Genomic DNA, 18,018 nt, shown 5'->3' with positions numbered 1-18,018 from the left:
AGGATCTGTCAGTTCTCCTGTGTGGTGTAGTATATAGAGGATCTCTCCTGTGTGGTGTAGTATATAGAGGATCTGTCAGTTCTCCTGTGTGGTGTAGTATATAGAGGATGTGTCCTGTGTGGTGTAGTATATAGGGGGATCTGTCCTGTGTGGTGTAGTATATAGAGGATCTGTCAGCTCTCCTGTGTGGTGTAGTATATAGAGGATCTCTCCTGTGTGGTGTAGTATATAGAGGATCTGTCAGCTCTCCTGTGTGGTCAGGGGCGGAACTACCGACCGTGCAGCCGGTTCATTGAACGGGGGCCCCGAGGGAGAGGGGGCCCCTCCAGCCTCCAACAGGGCCGCCATCAGGGCATGACTGCCCTGACTCCAGTATGGGGCCCGGCCGGTAGGGGCCCCCTCGGAGCCCCCCCTCTTGTGCGTCTCTCTCCTCATGGGGCCCCCGGCCCCATGCTAAGCGCCGGGTCCGGGACATCAGCGCTGCGCGGCCTTTATGATTCCCCTGACTTCCGGTCATGTGACCGCGCCGTCACATGACCGGAAGTCAGGAGAACCTGGTGTCAGCGATTTGGACGAGCGCCAGGATTCTGCAGGGATCGCATGGGGGTAAGTATAACAAGTTTTATTTTTATTTTTTAAATACAATTAACTAGGAGTGGGGGGAAATGGGAGATGCACATGGGGGGGAAGGGGAATGGGAGATGCACATATGGGGGGGGGGGGGATGGGAGATGCACATGGGGGGGAAGGGGAATGGGAGATGCACATATGGGGGGGGGAAATGGGAGATGCACATATGGGGGGGGGAAATGGGAGATGCACATATGGGGGGGGAAATGGGAGATGCACATATGGGGGGGGGGAAATGGGAGATGCACATATGGGGGGGTGAAATGGGAGATGCACATATGGAGGGGGGGGGAAATGGGAGATGCACATATGGGGGGGGGAATGGGAGATGAACATGGGGGGGGAATGGGAGATGCACATGGGGGTAGGGGGATGAGAGAGGTGCACATGGGGGGGGAATGGGAGATGCACATGGGGGGAGGGGGATGAGAGGTGCACATGTGGGGGAGGGGGATGAGAGAGGTGCACATGTGGGGGAGGGGGATGAGAGAGGTGCACATGTGGGGGAGGGGGATGAGAGAGGTGCACATGTGGGGGATGAGAGAGCTGCACATGGGGGGGGTGGTGAGAGCTGCACATGTGGGGGGATGAGAGATGCACATGGGGAGGGGGATGAGAGATGTGCACATGGGGGGGATGAGAGCTGCACATGGGGGAATTGGGAGAAAATGAGCTGCACATGGGGGAATTGGGAGTAGGGGGATAAAGAGCTGCACATAATGAATGTGGGGTGGGGGAGAGTAAATGATGATTGGGTGGGGAGAGCACGGACATGATATAATGAATTGGGGCAGGGGGTGCATGTAAATAATGAATGCGGGGAGCAGGAAGTATAGAGTAGGGGGCGTTGCGGATGCAGGAGTGTAACTGGTAACAAATTGGTGGAAAGAGTAGAGGTTCTAATTAAATTATATATTAAGTGCCTATTTACAGTTAATGGGGGCACCGTGGTGGATTACAATTTATATTTGGAATGGTGGGTGGCATAATAACTATATATTAATGGTGGGTGCACGTCTGTATTCAGCTGCGTAATGTAGAAGTTGGGGAATGTGCTCTAGATAACTGTGTTATTTTATGCAGAGACGAGTCCTGGCTGGAAGACGTGATGGCGGTCTGTGCTGGATGAAGGAGAAAAGCGTAGCTGAAGGACTTCACCTAGAGACGTCACCAGTGAGTCAGTGTATTACATGTACACTTACACTATATACTATGTACCGGGCTCCTGTGTATAATGTCACTGGTGATCACTGTATTACCTGTACACTGACACTATATACAGAGCTCCTGTGTATAATGTCACTGGTGATCACTGTATTACCTGTACACTGACACTATATACAGAGCTCCTGTGTATAATGTCACTGGTGATCACTAGATTACCTGGACACTTAAATTATACATACCATGTATAGAGCTCCCGTGTATAATGACACTTATGGTAATATTAGTAATGTGGTGGTAATATGTGGTCTGGTCATGGTGTGGCAGTTTTTCTTCCTTCTGTGTGGTATTATTCGGTCACTATGTTGTGGTAATATGTGGTCTGGTCATGGTGTGGCGGTATTCCCTGTATGTGGTATTATTGGTCATTTAAAAAAAAATGTATATGACACATTCCCTTAAAGAAAACGAAATAAAAATATATCTAAAAAGAGTATTGGATGTTTTAAGAAAATTTTAATAGGTTAGAGTAGGGCCCGGCCAGAAGAGTCTACCTTATCGTGGTGGCGGCTTTAAAAATCTTTTGGCCAAAACAAAAGCTGCTGGCTATGTATGTGCCGCCGTCACATGGCCGAACGTCAGGAGAACCTGGTGGCAGCGACGTGGACGAGCGCCAGGATTCTGCAGGGATCGCATGGGGGTAAGTATAACAAGTTTTATTTTTTTTAAATACAATTAATTAACTAGGAACGGGGGGGATGAGATGCACGGGGGGGATGACAGATGCACATGGGGGGGGGGTGAGAGATGCACATGGGGGGGGTGAGAGATGCACATGGGGGGGGATGAGAGATGCACATGGGGGGGGATGAGAGATGCACATGGGGGGCGATGAAAGATGCACATGGGGGGCGATGAAAGATGCACATGGGGGGGGGTGAGAGATGCACATGGGGGGGGGATGAGAGATGCACATGGGGGGGATGAGAGATGCACATGGGGGGCGATGAAAGATGCACATGGGGGGCGATGAAAGATGCACATGGGGGGGGATGAGAGATGCACATGGGGGGGTTATGTTTACATAACTTTGTTGCCTTATGAAGGGCAGGGGGGGGCCCCAAAAATTTCTTGCACAGGGGCCCACTACAGTCTGTGTCCGCCCCTGTGTGTGGTGTAGTATATAGAGGATCTGTCAGTTCTCCTGTGTGGTGTAGTATATAGGATGTATCCTGTGTGGTATTTTTACATAACTGCATGGTGGGCCCCAAGAATGATTTTTCTGTGGTGGGCCCAAGGTACTCCAGTCTGACGCTGCATAGCTGCATTAGATTGAGGAGAGTCAACAAGACGGTAAGGGACACTTGCAAGTTGCAATCAACAGCGATATCCTACAGTCAGAAAGAGAATACTGTGTGTGCCTTATGGAGGGTCTGTCAGAGCTTTCAATTACACAGAAAATCCTCTGCAAGATTAGACAATTTACTATGTATTCAAGATAGTCTTTACAATAAATCTTAGAAATTGCTCACCAACAGTAACATGAAATTGTCCATCTGATGGTGCCTGGGGCTCTTCATCGTTAACCAGATCATCATGGTTTTGACGACGAGTTTTCTTTTTTATATGACCCATCACGAAAGATCCCAATCCAATCAGAATAATCACAGGTCCCAAAATCTGAAGAGACAGGAGTCCACATGTTCTAGTGTGCGAGACTGGGCCAGTAACATTTTGATCTGGAAAAGATTCTTTACAACCAGGTATCCAGGCACCTAAAATACTGACAAGTATTCCACAAGTCACCAACAAAATGCCAAATACCAAACACTGAAAAAACTGGCGACTTTCTCCAAAGAGAAAAAAACGGTCCGGATCAGTTTCTCCATCCGGTAATGGCCTTCTGGTGGCCTCAAACCTTGCTCTAGATTTTGCCAACACAACAGAAGCCAGTCCCAACACAGAAAGTGAAGGTCCCATTATTTTAAAAGTTGTGGTGCAATAATTTAGGACACCAACTTTGCAGGCCTGGAACACATAGAGCGATAAAAGGAATCCAGCACAAAAGAGGGTCCCTCCAAATATATACATAAAGAATATAAGTCTGCTGATCGTGGTAGAACTGCTTGTCCCATGCCTGAAGCAGTGTGAGGTCTCCATTTCAGGTTTGGACACCTTCCTCCAAAGAGAAGGGATCTGTTGGAAAAATGGTTAGAAAGAAATTAAAAAAGGGAGAGTCCCACAATTACAACTTAACTGTCTATAAGATAGGTAATTGGTTTTTGATCTCTGGGTGTCCCATCGCTTGGATGCCCATCAAACACAACAATAAGGTCCTTTGTGCCCCATTTGAATAAAGCAGTAGTTGCACATGCTCACTGCAGCTCCATTTATTGTCTATGGGACTGATGGATATATATAACTACATTGCTTACTCCCAGTGATAAATTTCCCAGCAATCAGGTACATGTCATCAATTTTGTGCATAAGTGATAAGCTGAAATTGTACGACACTCCTGTAACAGTTGTATCATACAATTAAAGGGTTATTCCCCAAATCACAAGTTATCTGCTATCCAGAGGATGGGATACAACTTGCTGATCTCTTCGGTTAGACTTCTGGGACCCTCAATGACTCCGAGGTCAGGGTCAGGAATCCCCAAGAATGGAGCTCTGCAGTCTCATCTTTAATGGAATGGTGATGTGCATGCTCAATCGCTACTCTATTCATTGCCTATGGGATGTCAGAGAAAGCAAAGCACAGTCCAGTTGAAAATGAATGGTGCAGATGCCAAGCATGCGCACCCCCATGTCATTGAAGACAGGGTTCCAGAGGTCTGATCACTGGGATGTCCCAGCAGTCTGCAAATTATCCTATGTACAGGTACATCTCACTAAATTAGAATATAATCGAAAAGTTAATTTATTTCAGTTCTTCAATACAAAAAGTGAAACTCATTATATAGAGTCATTACAAACAGAGTGATCTATTTCAAGTGTTTATTTTTGTTAATGTTGATGACTATGACTTACAGCCAATGAAAACACAAAAGTCATTATCTCAGTAAATTAGAATACTTTATAACAACTTGAAAAATGTTTTTTAAAATCCGAAATGTTGGCCTACTGTATGTTCAGTAAATGCCCTCAATACTTGGTTGGGGCTCCTTTAGCATCAATTACTGCATCAATGCGGCGTGGCATGGAGGCGATCCGCCTTTGGCACTGCTGAGGTGTTATGGAAGCCCAGGTTGCTTTGATAGCAGCCTTCAGCTCGTCTGCATTGTTGGGTCTGGTGTCTCTCATCTTCCTCTTGACAATACCCCATAGATTCTCTATGGGATTAAGGTCAGATGAGTTTGCTGGTCAATCAAGCACAGTGATACTGTTGTTTTTAAACCAGGAATTGGTACTTTTGGCAGTGCGGACAGGTGCCAAGTCCTGCTGGAGAATGACATTTCCATCTCCGGAAAGCTTGTTGGCAGAGGGAAGCATGAAGTGCTCTAAAATTTCCTGGTAGACAGCTGCGCTGACTTTGGTCTTGATAAAACACAGTGGACCTACACCAGCAGATGACATGGCTCCCCAAACCATCACTGATTGTGGAAACTTCACACTAGACCTCAAGCAGCTTGGATTGTGGCCTCTCCACTCTTCCTCCAGACTCTGGGACCTTGATTTCCAAATGAAAATTGGAACTCTGAGACCTTGTGGAGTGTGTCAATGACTGCCTTCTGGACATCTGTCAGCAGTCTTCCCCATGATTGTGGAGCCTACTGAAACAGACTAAGGGACCTCTTTAAATGCTTAGGAAGCCTTTGCATGTGTTTTTTGTTAATTTTTTTAATTAACTGAGATAATGACTTTTGTGTTTTCATTGGCTGTAAGCTATAATCATCAACATTAACAGAAATAAACACTTGAAATAGATCACTCCGTTTGACTCTATATAATCTCTGATTTGCACTTTTTGCATTGAAGAACTGAAATAAATTAACTTTTTGATAATATTCTAATTTAGTGAGATGCACCTCTATATGGATCTCAAAAGTCCTCGTGTTTAACTGCATGCTAAAATCCAAAACCAGAGTTATACATGAATTGGATTTTAAGGACAAAATGGAGGGTTTAGAATTTGTGAACTAGTTTATGAACTACTACTGTGAATCTAGGCGGCAGCTTCACCAGGAGCGGATGTAAATTATAATCTAAGGTTATGTACTGCCATATAAAGCAAAGCTAACAAGTCACCAACATTTACGCTTGGATTCCTGGATTATGTATACAATGTAGCAAAAGATTAAATCTACAAATGTATTTCCTGCAGGAATGTAATGTAACACGAACAATAGAGAAGTGATACAAATACACATTACTGTTCAGTACATGCCACTGACAATGCACCAAGGTAAAGTAACACAAATACACACTGATAAGTGCCTCCATAGATCTAGCCCTCCATTCTTATGGCTACACTCCACAGCAAGGCATGTCACGGCTATTTGTTATATATCACGCTGAGGGCTTATTCACACAGTCAGTATTTTGGTCAGTATTTTGCATCAATGTTTCTATGCCAAAACCAGGATTGGAACTTGCAGAGAAAAACTATTAATGAAAGATTGACCCCTGTTCTGCATTTTGGAGACTCTCCTGGATTTGGCATAGAAATACTGATCAAAAATACTTGTGTGAATAAAGTCTTTGCAACAGAAAAGTAATAGCAAAGAAATTCTTCCAGGTATTTTTAATGGGCTAACTTAGGAGACTTTTAGTTTAACAATGCAATGTAATACTAAGTCCTTTGATTTATTAAAATATTTTTTCTGTCAATTTCATAGCCCACAAAAGGTAGAAGGGATTGGGGTCTGCTACAGTTTCACACGCTGCTCAATGCCAGAGCTTCCATTGTATAGTTTGTTCTCGTGGATATGGCTGTCTCAGGCATTTATAATATGGCTGCAAAATCCAGATTCCTGTACTTGATCATCAAAGTACCTGATGGTTAGGTGGAATTGCAGGTAATCAGGGCATCATGGGGGTAAATACTAACCCTAAAATGGGGCTTTATTACCCCCGTGTGACACTGACAGAGTTATGCATCTGCAATTTTTCAGAAAAACGCTCTGTTGTTGTGATAAAAACTTTAAACCTTTGTAATAATCCAGGACACCAAATACTGCAGCATCCTACGTCATTTATTCTCCATACACCATGAGACTCCTAATACTTATTACAAAGTTAAAAGCAGAGCCCCCTCCTCGCTAGGTAATATACAATTCTAGTACAATCACATCTAACATTTGGCTGCAGAATTCAACATTCAATAGGATATCGGAGGCGGACTGCACAATATATCTGTGATATCTGCGTCGCTGCATGGCTCAGGGTAAAGGGCAAATATCAAGTGAAGGTTTGCCAAACTACTGGCTTTTGTTTTTCCTCTGCAAACAATAAATGGCTCCCGGTTGAGGACAGAGCTTATATCCCAGGACTTGTGCTGTGCTGAAATGAACCAGGTGTTGATCATTAAACAGGAACCAAGTAGAAAATGTGTGCTCCCCTCTTACCTGAGCTGAACGCTCGGCACCCTCCAGTAGAGGTGGGCAGTGACGCCTGATCACAGCAGAACTGCTGCACAGGGTGTGTGAAGGGCGCTCCCCACCCGCAGACCAATAGCACAGCCAGGTGCACCTGAATCACCTGTCACCTGGGTGGTGCAAGCAGCACAATAAAGCCAGTGTAAGCTGTCATAACGCATCCATCAGCTATAAAGGAGACAAGCGACATGCAAGAGCCTGAATGCAAGGCTTATTTTCTGCAGCCATTCATGGCCGAGTCAGTATGTTAGCCGGGATAGAAGGAAAAATGTTCTATCTTTACGGCAAACGTGTAAAGTCAACCATGATTACAGTGTAATTAGTGTTTTCCTTTCCCATAGTTCTTACATAAGGCCATGTTCACACGTTCAGTATTTGGTCAGTAGTTTACATCAGTATTTGCAAGCCAAACCAGAAGTGGTGACATGCTTCTATTACACTTTTCCTATGATTGTTCCACTCCTGGTTTTGGCTTACAAATATTGATGTAAAATACTGAATGTGTGAACGTGGCCTTAGTGGTACATGGCAAACAATATTTCACTGTGGAGTTTTGATCTAAGGCCACTTTCTAGCCAGTATTTTGTATCAGTATGTGACTCCATGGTGTGATTCCACAGCCCACCGTACTAAATGGAGCCTATATTGTTGTCCTTCTCACTGGTCAAAAGATGGGACGTTGACATTCCCACTCTGATCGCCTCCACTATGCCCATTTCAGGTTTTCAAAAAAAATGCTTGGTAGGATAAAAAAAGAAAAAGTGCATGTCACTTTGAAGTGTCTCTTGATGGGAAATGCTCCAAACTAGCTATTGCCCAATCAGAAGGCTGCAAAAAAAAAACAATTCAAGAAAAAAAAGATTCCTCTAAAGCGCTTCAAAAATATGTTCATAACTGCTTCAAGAAATGAAAAATTTCTAAAAATCTATGTCATTTTTCTCAGTTTTCAGGAACTCCATGTTTTGAGGAGTTTTGCCTTTTTGATGAGTATTTTATGAGTTTCTGCACCAAAAACTGATAACTTAGCTTCAAGAATGAGCATTTCCTGAAGGGGTGTGTTGGTTTTTCCAGTGTGAAATCTGTCACCAGAATTCACACTATAAACTGAATACATTTTTTAATGGCTTTCTTAAACCTGATGAGGCACTTTATGTGACTGCAGACTTGTGAATCCTAACATTTCTTGCACTGTGCACTGTGAGGATTCTCCGATGCTGGGAGCAGGTAGTCATGTGACTGCAAGTATGCGATTTGCATACTTCCGGTCACATTCCGACTAGACGTATCTGGCCTTGCTCAGTAAAATTGCATTGAGCGAGTCCGTGCCCATCTAGTCAGCACATGACGCATGTATGTGACGCGCCCCCTGGGCCATATTCTTTAGGGGGAATATCCGGAGCCGGATCAGATGGGAGTTGTAGTCTTCCGAGTGGCTGTGACCCGGTCCGTGCCCAGGGTGTCAAACTGAGTTGTATGTGGCAGTCCTACAGATGTTGCTAAGTTCTTAATGTCGACTACGCCACCCGTTGTGTTGCGGTCACTGTGGCCGCCGCTGCAGCAGGGTCCGCTGAGGCTGATGGTGTAGGTGCAGCTTTGATGATATAACCCCCAACGGGTGGGGTGTAGCCTCAGGGGGATCAGGTGCAGAGGATGGGGGTTGTGGTGATGCAGTGTAGACGGCAATCAGAGACAGAGTCGGGTTATGCAGTTTAGGATGTTTACTCACTGCTGATGTTCTGGTCACTCCAGCTTCGAGTGACCTCCCGAGCCGTGCTGCGTCCACCAGGTTCTGGATCCAGCCAACCCCCAAATAAGTCCGGAGCGTGACCCTGAGCTCTCCTTCTGTCCGTTCTCTGGCCGTCCCCACTATTGATCCACCCAGGTCCAGCTCCCTCGGGCCTTCTGTTGGGAGACCCTTGGCCTCGGGTTCCCTGACCCTCCACGTGGTATGCCTTCGTGGTGGATGTGGTGGGTGACCGTGACAAACGCTGCCCACGGTCTCCGGTCTCTGGCTGGGGTGTGTTTTTGCCCCCACCAGCTTGGGTTCCGGTACCCTGATGCCGACTCTTCACCCGGGGATTTAAGTTGGGTTCTTGGAGTCCTTTTCTGCTGTTTCCCCCTCTGGGTCTCTCTCTCTCTTCTCCTCTCTCACTCTGGGTCTTTCTTCTCCTCTGCTCGCTGACTTCCTCTCTGCAACTGACCCTGTTCTTAGTTGGTGCCCACCTTATATACACCCTCTATGTGTGAGCTCAGGTGACCAGCACCCAATGAGCTCCTATCTTTACCCAGGCTGCTCCCCCTATCTGCCCCTACACTACTTGGGATGTACCACCCCCCTCCCACTCCAGCCAGGAACAGACTCGGTCGTACCTGCACATTTCTAAGTGGGAGTACCGTCGGTCTGCTCCTCGGAAATGGGATGTATGTAGTGCATGCAGCCTACCGAGCTCAGTTCCACACTCCTTCCTTACTCGGGAGTGGAATATCACACCTCTGGGTTGAGGTGCAATACCCCTGTAGCAGCCGAATCCTCAGGGTGCTACATTCCCCCCTGGTAAATCACAGCACGTCCTCGGGCTGTAAGACATAACACCAAAAACATACAAAATTTTTCATAAACATATAAAATATATAAAACATTATATATATAAAACTTTCTCGTCGCCTCTGGCTCCTCCTCCGGTCACTGTGCAACGTGTGACCGGGTACAGTGCGACAGTCTTTCTAGAAAACATGGTTTTCCTATAAAACCGGTAGGGGGCGCTTTAGGAAGCGCAACTATGTACAAGGGCATGGCCGCTCTCAGTCCTCGGCCAGTTAAGGAGGGAAAGGGAATGGCTGCTCACAGTCCTCAGCCTGTGGAATTAAGGGTAAACGGGTAAACAGTTCACTCAGCTGGTCCCAACGGGGACTATATTTGCAGTAACAGTTTCTTTATACCCCGATCGGGTAACTATTTACAGCACCTGCTCCGCTGTACCCAACAACGTCTTCCTCCTGCTCCTTCTTTGGGGATCTCAGCTTCAGACCCGTCCGGATCCTCTTGCTCTTCCTCCTCACATCGCAGCTCCTCCTCTGTCAGGCGATGCACATGGAGGGCGTAAGGTCCTTTGGCACACTTGTGCCGGGTAAAGGTGACCTCGTCCCCGATGTAAAGGTCACGACCTCTGTGCCCCTCCGGCAGATGGGACTCCACGTCTCTGCGCGTGACAAAGACGTCGCCGGGGGTGTTGTTGTCTCTGATGAAGCCCCACCCATGCTGCAGGTTAAACTTTATTACAGTCCCGGTGGTACGGGGACTGTGCGCTGCACGGGGGTCCCTCCTGGTTCGGCTCTTCTGCTCGGCGCTCCTTATTTGGGCCTGTTGTTCCCGGACCCGCCTCTCTCTCCGCTCCCTCGCAAACTCCTCGAGCTGCTGTCGGCAACACTCAGCACGCTCCGCTGCAGCTGCCCTGGTTTCCTGAGTGAACCCCATTAGGTCTTCTCCGGTGGGGTCCCACTCAAATTGGGCCTCTTCAAGCGGGGGCGAGATCCTTATCACGGGCTTCGGAGCCGGAATCAGGGGTGCACACATGGCCCCAACCCTCCTCTGGTGCTCCAGTCCATAATATTCCTGGGGCCAGATGAAAGGCTGCCCGTCCGGCCACGTGTGCTGGGCAAACAAGTCCTCTCCCAGACGCGGCACCCTTGGTTTTACGGGTGCGGGCGCGGTGGTGGTGGCGCCCGGGTTGCCCAGGCCTTGCGGCCAGGCCTGGGGCACCTGGAAGGTGAAGGGCACCGTTAGGACGGCGGCGCCCTGGGCTACCTGGCCTTGCGGCCAGGCCGGAGGCTCCGCGGAGGTAGGGGGCGCTGTTGGTGATGCGACGCCCGGGAATTCTAGGCCCTGCGACCAGGCTGGTGTTACTTCCTGTTTTGCCACGCTCGGGGTCGGTGCGCATGACGTCACAGGGGTCGCGGCGGCGGCTTCCGGTTGGGGCCTAGTCTGCGTCGGTGACATGGCGTTTTCGGGCACAGCAGGGGGACTTTCGGGCTCTGCGACGGGGAGCTGGGGCAGGCAAGCGGTGTCCTGATTTGGGGTATAGACGTCCCCTTTACCTGCCTCCATGCGTTCGGCTCCCTTCTCGGCGCCGTCTCCGGCCTTGGGTCCTCCCGCGCCGTCCTCAGAGGCGGTCTGTCTCCTCATCTTGGCTGGCGTGCTCCGGGTCTTGGTTTGCTGGGCCATCTCTCGGCTCCACTCCGCCAATGTCTCTCGCTGTACCCGGGCCATCCTCCGTGCGAGGCCCTCCAGGGCAGTCTGTGCACACTCCCGGTCTCGGGGGAGCTGTGCAAGGACCTCCACTAGGCCTAGTGGGGTCGTGGTTTCTAGCAGGCTCCTGACCAACGGGTCGGTGCTGCTCTGCTCTTCTTCCAGCAGGCTCCTGGCCAGCGGGCCGGTGCTGCTCTGCTCTCTCGCCATCTCCGGGTGAGCTCCTCTGCTACTCCTTTCCAGGCTTCCTGCCTCCGGGTGCGCTCGCTCCAGACTGCTCCAGGCGGCACCCATCTTCGTTCTTTTCTTTCGTCTCCTCCCACTTCGAGGGCGGTCCCGGGGCCACTGGGTGACTGTCAGCTCCAGGGGCGGTTCTTTCACGCTGACAGACACCTCTAGCATCACAGTCTCTGTTGGTGGGGGCGGTTTCCACTTTTGGCGCCATTTTCGGTCCTGGCCCACGATGGGAGGTGGCCTCTCGCCACCCTCTGGCACGCCCATAATGGCGTCCGCTCTTCCAAGGCGGGAAACCTTTGGAAATGGCGGGAATCGCTTCCCAGTGGCGGGAAACTCTGCAGATGGCGGGAAAAAGTTGTTAATGGCGGACACCCGGCGGGAATCGACTGGTGATGGGGTCCGATGGCGGGGACCCTCCGGAACCGGCAGGAGACTTCTTTTTGAGGTAAACTCGTTCTTTCTTTCAGGCACGCAGTACCCGGTTGTTGTGGGCACGTAATCCTGCCGACTACGCCAAAGTTGACGCGCCCCCTGGGCCATATTCTTTAGGGGGAATATCCGGAGCCGGATCAGATGGGAGTTGTAGTCTTCCGAGTGGCTGTGACCCGGTCCGTGCCCAGGGTGTCAAACTGAGTTGTATGTGGCAGTCCTACAGATGTTGCTAAGTTCTTAATGTCGACTACGCCACCCGTTGTGTTGCGGTCACTGTGGCCGCCGCTGCAGCAGGGTCCGCTGAGGCTGATGGTGTAGGTGCAGCTTTGATGATATAACCCCCAACGGGTGGGGTGTAGCCTCAGGGGGATCAGGTGCAGAGGATGGGGGTTGTGGTGATGCAGTGTAGACGGCAATCAGAGACAGAGTCGGGTTATGCAGTTTAGGATGTTTACTCACTGCTGATGTTCTGGTCACTCCAGCTTCGAGTGACCTCCCGAGCCGTGCTGCGTCCACCAGGTTCTGGATCCAGCCAACCCCCAAATAAGTCCGGAGCGTGACCCTGAGCTCTCCTTCTGTCCGTTCTCTGGCCGTCCCCACTATTGATCCACCCAGGTCCAGCTCCCTCGGGCCTTCTGTTGGGAGACCCTTGGCCTCGGGTTCCCTGACCCTCCACATGGTATGCCTTCGTGGTGGATGTGGTGGGTGACCGTGACAAACGCTGCCCACGGTCTCCGGTCTCTGGCTGGGGTGTGTTTTTGCCCCCACCAGCTTGGGTTCCGGTACCCTGATGCCGACTCTTCACCCGGGGATTTAAGTTGGGTTCTTGGAGTCCTTTTCTGCTGTTTCCCCCTCTGGGTCTCTCTCTCTCTTCTCCTCTCTCACTCTGGGTCTTTCTTCTCCTCTGCTCGCTGACTTCCTCTCTGCAACTGACCCTGTTCTTAGTTGGTGCCCACCTTATATACACCCTCTATGTGTGAGCTCAGGTGACCAGCACCCAATGAGCTCCTATCTTTACCCAGGCTGCTCCCCCTATCTGCCCCTACACTACTTGGGATGTACCACCCCCCTCCCACTCCAGCCAGGAACAGACTCGGTCGTACCTGCACATTTCTAAGTGGGAGTACCGTCGGTCTGCTCCTCGGAAATGGGATGTATGTAGTGCATGCAGCCTACCGAGCTCAGTTCCACACTCCTTCCTTACTCGGGAGTGGAATATCACACCTCTGGGTTGAGGTGCAATACCCCTGTAGCAGCCGAATCCTCAGGGTGCTACATATGCAAATCACATACTTGTAATCATGTGTCACCCATTCCAGCGCTGGAGATGTGAAGCTTTACAAGTCTGAAGTCACAAAGTGACTGCAAACTTGTACCCCAGGACTCGACAACCCTTTAAAATTAGTGTTTTATGAATCCAGCTAAAGGGTGAGAGAGATCAAGTGCATTCAATCTCCACCCAAACAGCCTGACTGACAGCTGCAGCTTGTACTGAGCAGTGTGAGATCACAGCCTAGAGGAGTGTAGATTGAGATTAAGGCCATGTTCACACGTTCAGTATTTGGCCAGTTTTTTACCTCAGCTTTGACTTGGTCCAAATCGAAACTGCCCTGATTAGCATGAGGTGATAGAAGGGGTTAAAAAAAGTATACCCTCCTGTTTTTACATTGGCCTGACTACTGGAATGGAAAGATGGTAGAGCAGCGAGCTGCGGAGGCAATCACTGGCTTCAGTATCACAATGGTGCACCAGAAGAAGAGAAGACTGGTGCGGAGGACCAGGGAGCTGTGAAGGTAGGGTAAAATCAGCTGAGGAAATGGTTTTTCTTTTAACTCTTCCCATCACACGACATAATCCATCAAATGGCCGCCATTTTACGGGATTTGCAAACATCTAATCCTAATAAATTAGGACTGAATTTTTTCAGGAAATTTCTAACAAATTCAATTTGTTACCAATGAATTAAGTCATTGTTAGTGACCAGAGCTGACCAGGAACAGAAAAACAAAACTGAATTTTTGCAAAAATAAGAGCAGCATCCCTGCCCACACGTTATTAGTGGTATCACATCTCGGCCTCGTTCCCTTCAGTGGGTGCAGTCATGATGAGAAGTATATTCGGGGGGCGCTATGTTACAGTCCTCAAAGTAACTTTTTTTTTTATTGCCTACATGGAGTTTCTATGACTTATTTGCTTACACTTTGCTTTGGTGATGCTGCGGCTCAGGGTGAGATTCCAAGTGATGCCGTCTGCTATTATTAATGCATCGGATTCCTGAATATAAATGTTGAAGGCCGAATACAAGCAGGAAATGTGTGAGTTGTCAGGAGCAGGGCTAGACGTGCATCACGTCACACACTTGGCACACCCTGACCTTCAGCTGAGGAAATTTGCATTCAAGTATCAAGGGCGAAATCACAATTGAAAAGGGATGGGTGTCGCAGCCCTCGTGCTGTGCGACCTGCATGGTTCTCATTACTTGTAACATGAGAGAAAACCTCAGCTTCCTACAACATCTTCTTATCTTCAAATATTACTCCTGTTATTTGGGATCACCTGCATTAATCCATCATCAGTAGTAGGCTGCATTCACACGTTCAGTATTTGGTGAGTTTTTTACCTCAGTATTTGTAAGCCAAAACCAGGAGTGGAACAATCAGAAGGAAAGTATAATAGAAACACGTCACCACTTCTGCATTTTTCCCCCACTCCTGGTTTTGTCTTACAAATACTGATGTAAAATACTGACCGTGTGAATGTGGCCTTAAGCTTACACCGATTTTATTTACATTTTATGTGGGAAAAAAACAGTTATTTTTTTTTAGAATTATTAGTTATTTTTACTAGATTGTGAAATCCTGTTAAAGGAAGTCTGCTAGGTACAGATGTGTAAATTAAAGGGGTTGTCCACTACTTGGAAAACACCTTCTCACACTTCATGCTTGGCCCTGTTAAAATAAAAAACACCTATACTCCCCTCTGGTCCCGCCGCTGTTCCAGTGGTGTCGGCACTCGCGTTCCTGGGTCTCAAGTGAGGTTATGTTACATGAGCCCTGCGCACAGTCAACGCTGGTGTCACTGGCCGCGCTTTTGGACGTATTGAGCATCAACAGGAAGCCAGGGCTGCTCTCACTTCCTCTTGATGTTCGGATTTGTGTGAAGCCAGCGCTGATTGAACGCAGGGCTCACGTGACATAACCTCACATGAGCACTGCTGGAACTGCGCCGGCAATGGAGATGAGAATAGGTGTTTTTGTTTTAACGTGGCCAAACACAAGGAGTGAGAACGGGTTGTCCAAGTAGTGGACAACCCCTTTAAGGACATGTCCTTACAGGACATTTCAGCTGTGCAATTTCCCTTCTGAATCATAGCAGCATTTAGCCTAAGTTAAAATATAGTGAGGGGGGGGATTAGCTTTTTCTTTTTTTTTTCCCACATATGCAGAAAATGTTGTGTTTTGCAGTTCAAGCATTTTTTCCCTATAGATTTTTATTTTATTTTTTTTATTAGCTTCTTAAATGTGCATAGTAAATTGCAATTCTGGTGCTTTTTTTTTATGCTGCATATTTTTTCTGCACCAAAACGCAGAGTCTTACAGTTCCAGAAAGGTGGATGAGATTCATACAAACCTCGTGCCCACTGTGCTTATTTTTACTCAGCATAAACTGACAGGCATTACGTGCTTCAATCTGCAACTTGTCAATTTCTATTGTGGGTACGATGTGTTTTAGGTGCAGATATTCACCATGGAATTGCATTAGGTGCGGAAAATCCGCAGGTAAAAAACACCCATATGTATTTAGTGCATTTCTGCAGCAGAAATGTAGCACCCTGAGGATTCGGTTGCTACAGGGGTATTGCACCTCAAGCCAGAGGTGTGATATTCCACTCCCGGGTAAGGATGGAGTGTGGAACTGAGCTCAGTTAGCTGCATACACTACATACATCCCATTTCCGAGGGACAGACCGATGGTACTCCCACTAGGTATATGTGCAGGTACGACAGTGTCTGTCCCTGGCTGGAGTGGGAGGGGGGTGGAACATCCCAGTAGTGTAGGGGCAGATAGGGGGAGTAGTCTGGGTAAATGTAGGAGCTCATTGGGTGCTGGTCACCTGAGCTCACACATAGAGGGAGTATATAAGGTGGGAACCATCTTAGATCAGGGTCAGTCTTCTGTAGAGAGTCAGTCAGTCCTGAGAGAGGTCCAGGAGAGCCTGCAGAGAGAAGAGAGAGAGGAGAAGAGAAGGACCCAGAGGGGGAGAAGAAGGAACCCCAAGAACCCAGAATTAGACCAGAAGGGTGAAGGGTTGGCACGCAAGGGAACCGGATCCCAAATTAGTGGAGGAGAGAAACAACCCTCAGCTAAGAACCGGAGGCTGCGACATTACATGTGGAGCAGCCCCTCACCAAGTCCACTAAGAAGGCACACCAGGTATAGGGTCAGGGAACCCCGAAGAGGTGCACCCACCAAGAGGCCCGAGGGAGCCGGACATAAGTGGACCCCTGGTGAGAAAGGCCAGTAGAAAGGAAAGTCAGAAAGGGAGCTCAGGACCACGCTCCAGAATTGCTTGGGGGTTGGCCGAGTCCAGGACCTGGTGGACGCAGCACGGCTCGGGCGGTCACTCAAGGCCAGAGTGACCAACAGAACAGCAGTAAGTAAAAACCCTGAACTGCACAGCCCGACTCTGAGTCTTCTTACCATCCACACTGCACCACCACTACCACCATCCTCTACACCTGACCCCCTGAGGCTATACCCCTCCCGTTGGGGGTTATACTACCAGAAGCTGCACATACACCACCAGCCTCAGCGGACCCTGCTGCAGCGGCGGCTGTATTGACCGCAAATCAACGGGTGGCGTAGTCGACACTAAGAACGCTAACAACATCTGTAAAGACTGCCACACACAGAGTTTGACACCCTGGGCACGGACCGGGTCACCGCCACTCGGAGACTACAACCCCCTTCTGATCCGGCTCCGGGTATCCCCCAAACAACACTGGCCCAGGGGGCGCGTCAGAAACACATAAAAAAAATGCATGTAATCCGCACAAGGCTTTATCAATAAAGTTTTGTCAAAGCCAAATACCAGGAAGTATCAAAAACAAAGCAGCTTTATTTAAAGCATGACATACCAACAAGAAACAAAAAACGCAGCATCAAAAACGCAATAAAAATGCATGAAAAACACTCAAAAAAAGCAATGAAAAAATGCTAGGTGCAGAAAATCTGCAACACCAAAAACCAACTAAAAGCTCATCGTGGGAACATAGCCTAAAAAATGGTCTGCACCATAAAAAGAATCAAGGAAACACATTTTTTCATTAGAATACTGAATTACCATTATATCTGTGAGCTCCGTGTTATCGCTTATATCTTACACTGTCCTCAAATAGTGTACAATTGGAAACTTCACTGAGCCACTGTTTCTGGTATATTTATGCAAGGGGGTGACCAGAAAGGTCATGCGCCTCTTCCCTCCTTGTGCACAATGTATTATACTCTGTTTATTATATGTATATGAACATGCATGTGACTACTGTCGGACGTGTAGCTGTAGGGCAAGTTTCGGTTTATGTAGGTAAGAGTGGGGTAGTGCAGAGGTGGGCACTTTAAGATAGGATAGAGTTAAGGTAGGAAATAATTAAAGAATTAGGAGTTGCTCAGTGTGGGAGGAGCAGGACAGTGGGGACTAGGGGAGTTTCT

General features: G+C 48.4%; 1 protein-coding gene across 2 annotated transcripts in view; it reads right to left on the bottom strand.

Moving 5' to 3' along the window:
• TMEM171 (transmembrane protein 171) overlaps positions 1-7,484 on the bottom strand; it is a 46,821-nt gene extending 39,337 nt beyond the window's left edge. For both annotated transcript variants that reach the window (XM_073679694.1, XM_073679703.1), the window contains exons 1-2: positions 7,365-7,484; positions 3,327-3,990 (exon numbers count right to left, since the gene is read on the bottom strand). In XM_073679694.1, coding sequence (XP_073535795.1) covers positions 3,327-3,954 — 628 coding nt within the window. In that variant the 5' untranslated portion in view covers positions 3,955-3,990; positions 7,365-7,484. The remainder of the gene's footprint in view (positions 1-3,326; positions 3,991-7,364) is intronic.
• Between the last annotated feature and the right edge of the window lie 10,534 nt (positions 7,485-18,018).

The sequence above is a fragment of the Phyllobates terribilis genome, unplaced genomic scaffold (genome assembly GCF_046119375.1).
Source record: "Phyllobates terribilis strain yellow unplaced genomic scaffold, ASM4611937v1 Scaffold_1__5_contigs__length_1240528914, whole genome shotgun sequence".
In the NCBI taxonomy this organism is placed as follows: domain Eukaryota; kingdom Metazoa; phylum Chordata; class Amphibia; order Anura; family Dendrobatidae; genus Phyllobates; species Phyllobates terribilis.
The sequence above is the reverse complement of the archived record's forward strand: the minus strand, read 5'-3'. Positions and strand labels throughout refer to the sequence as shown.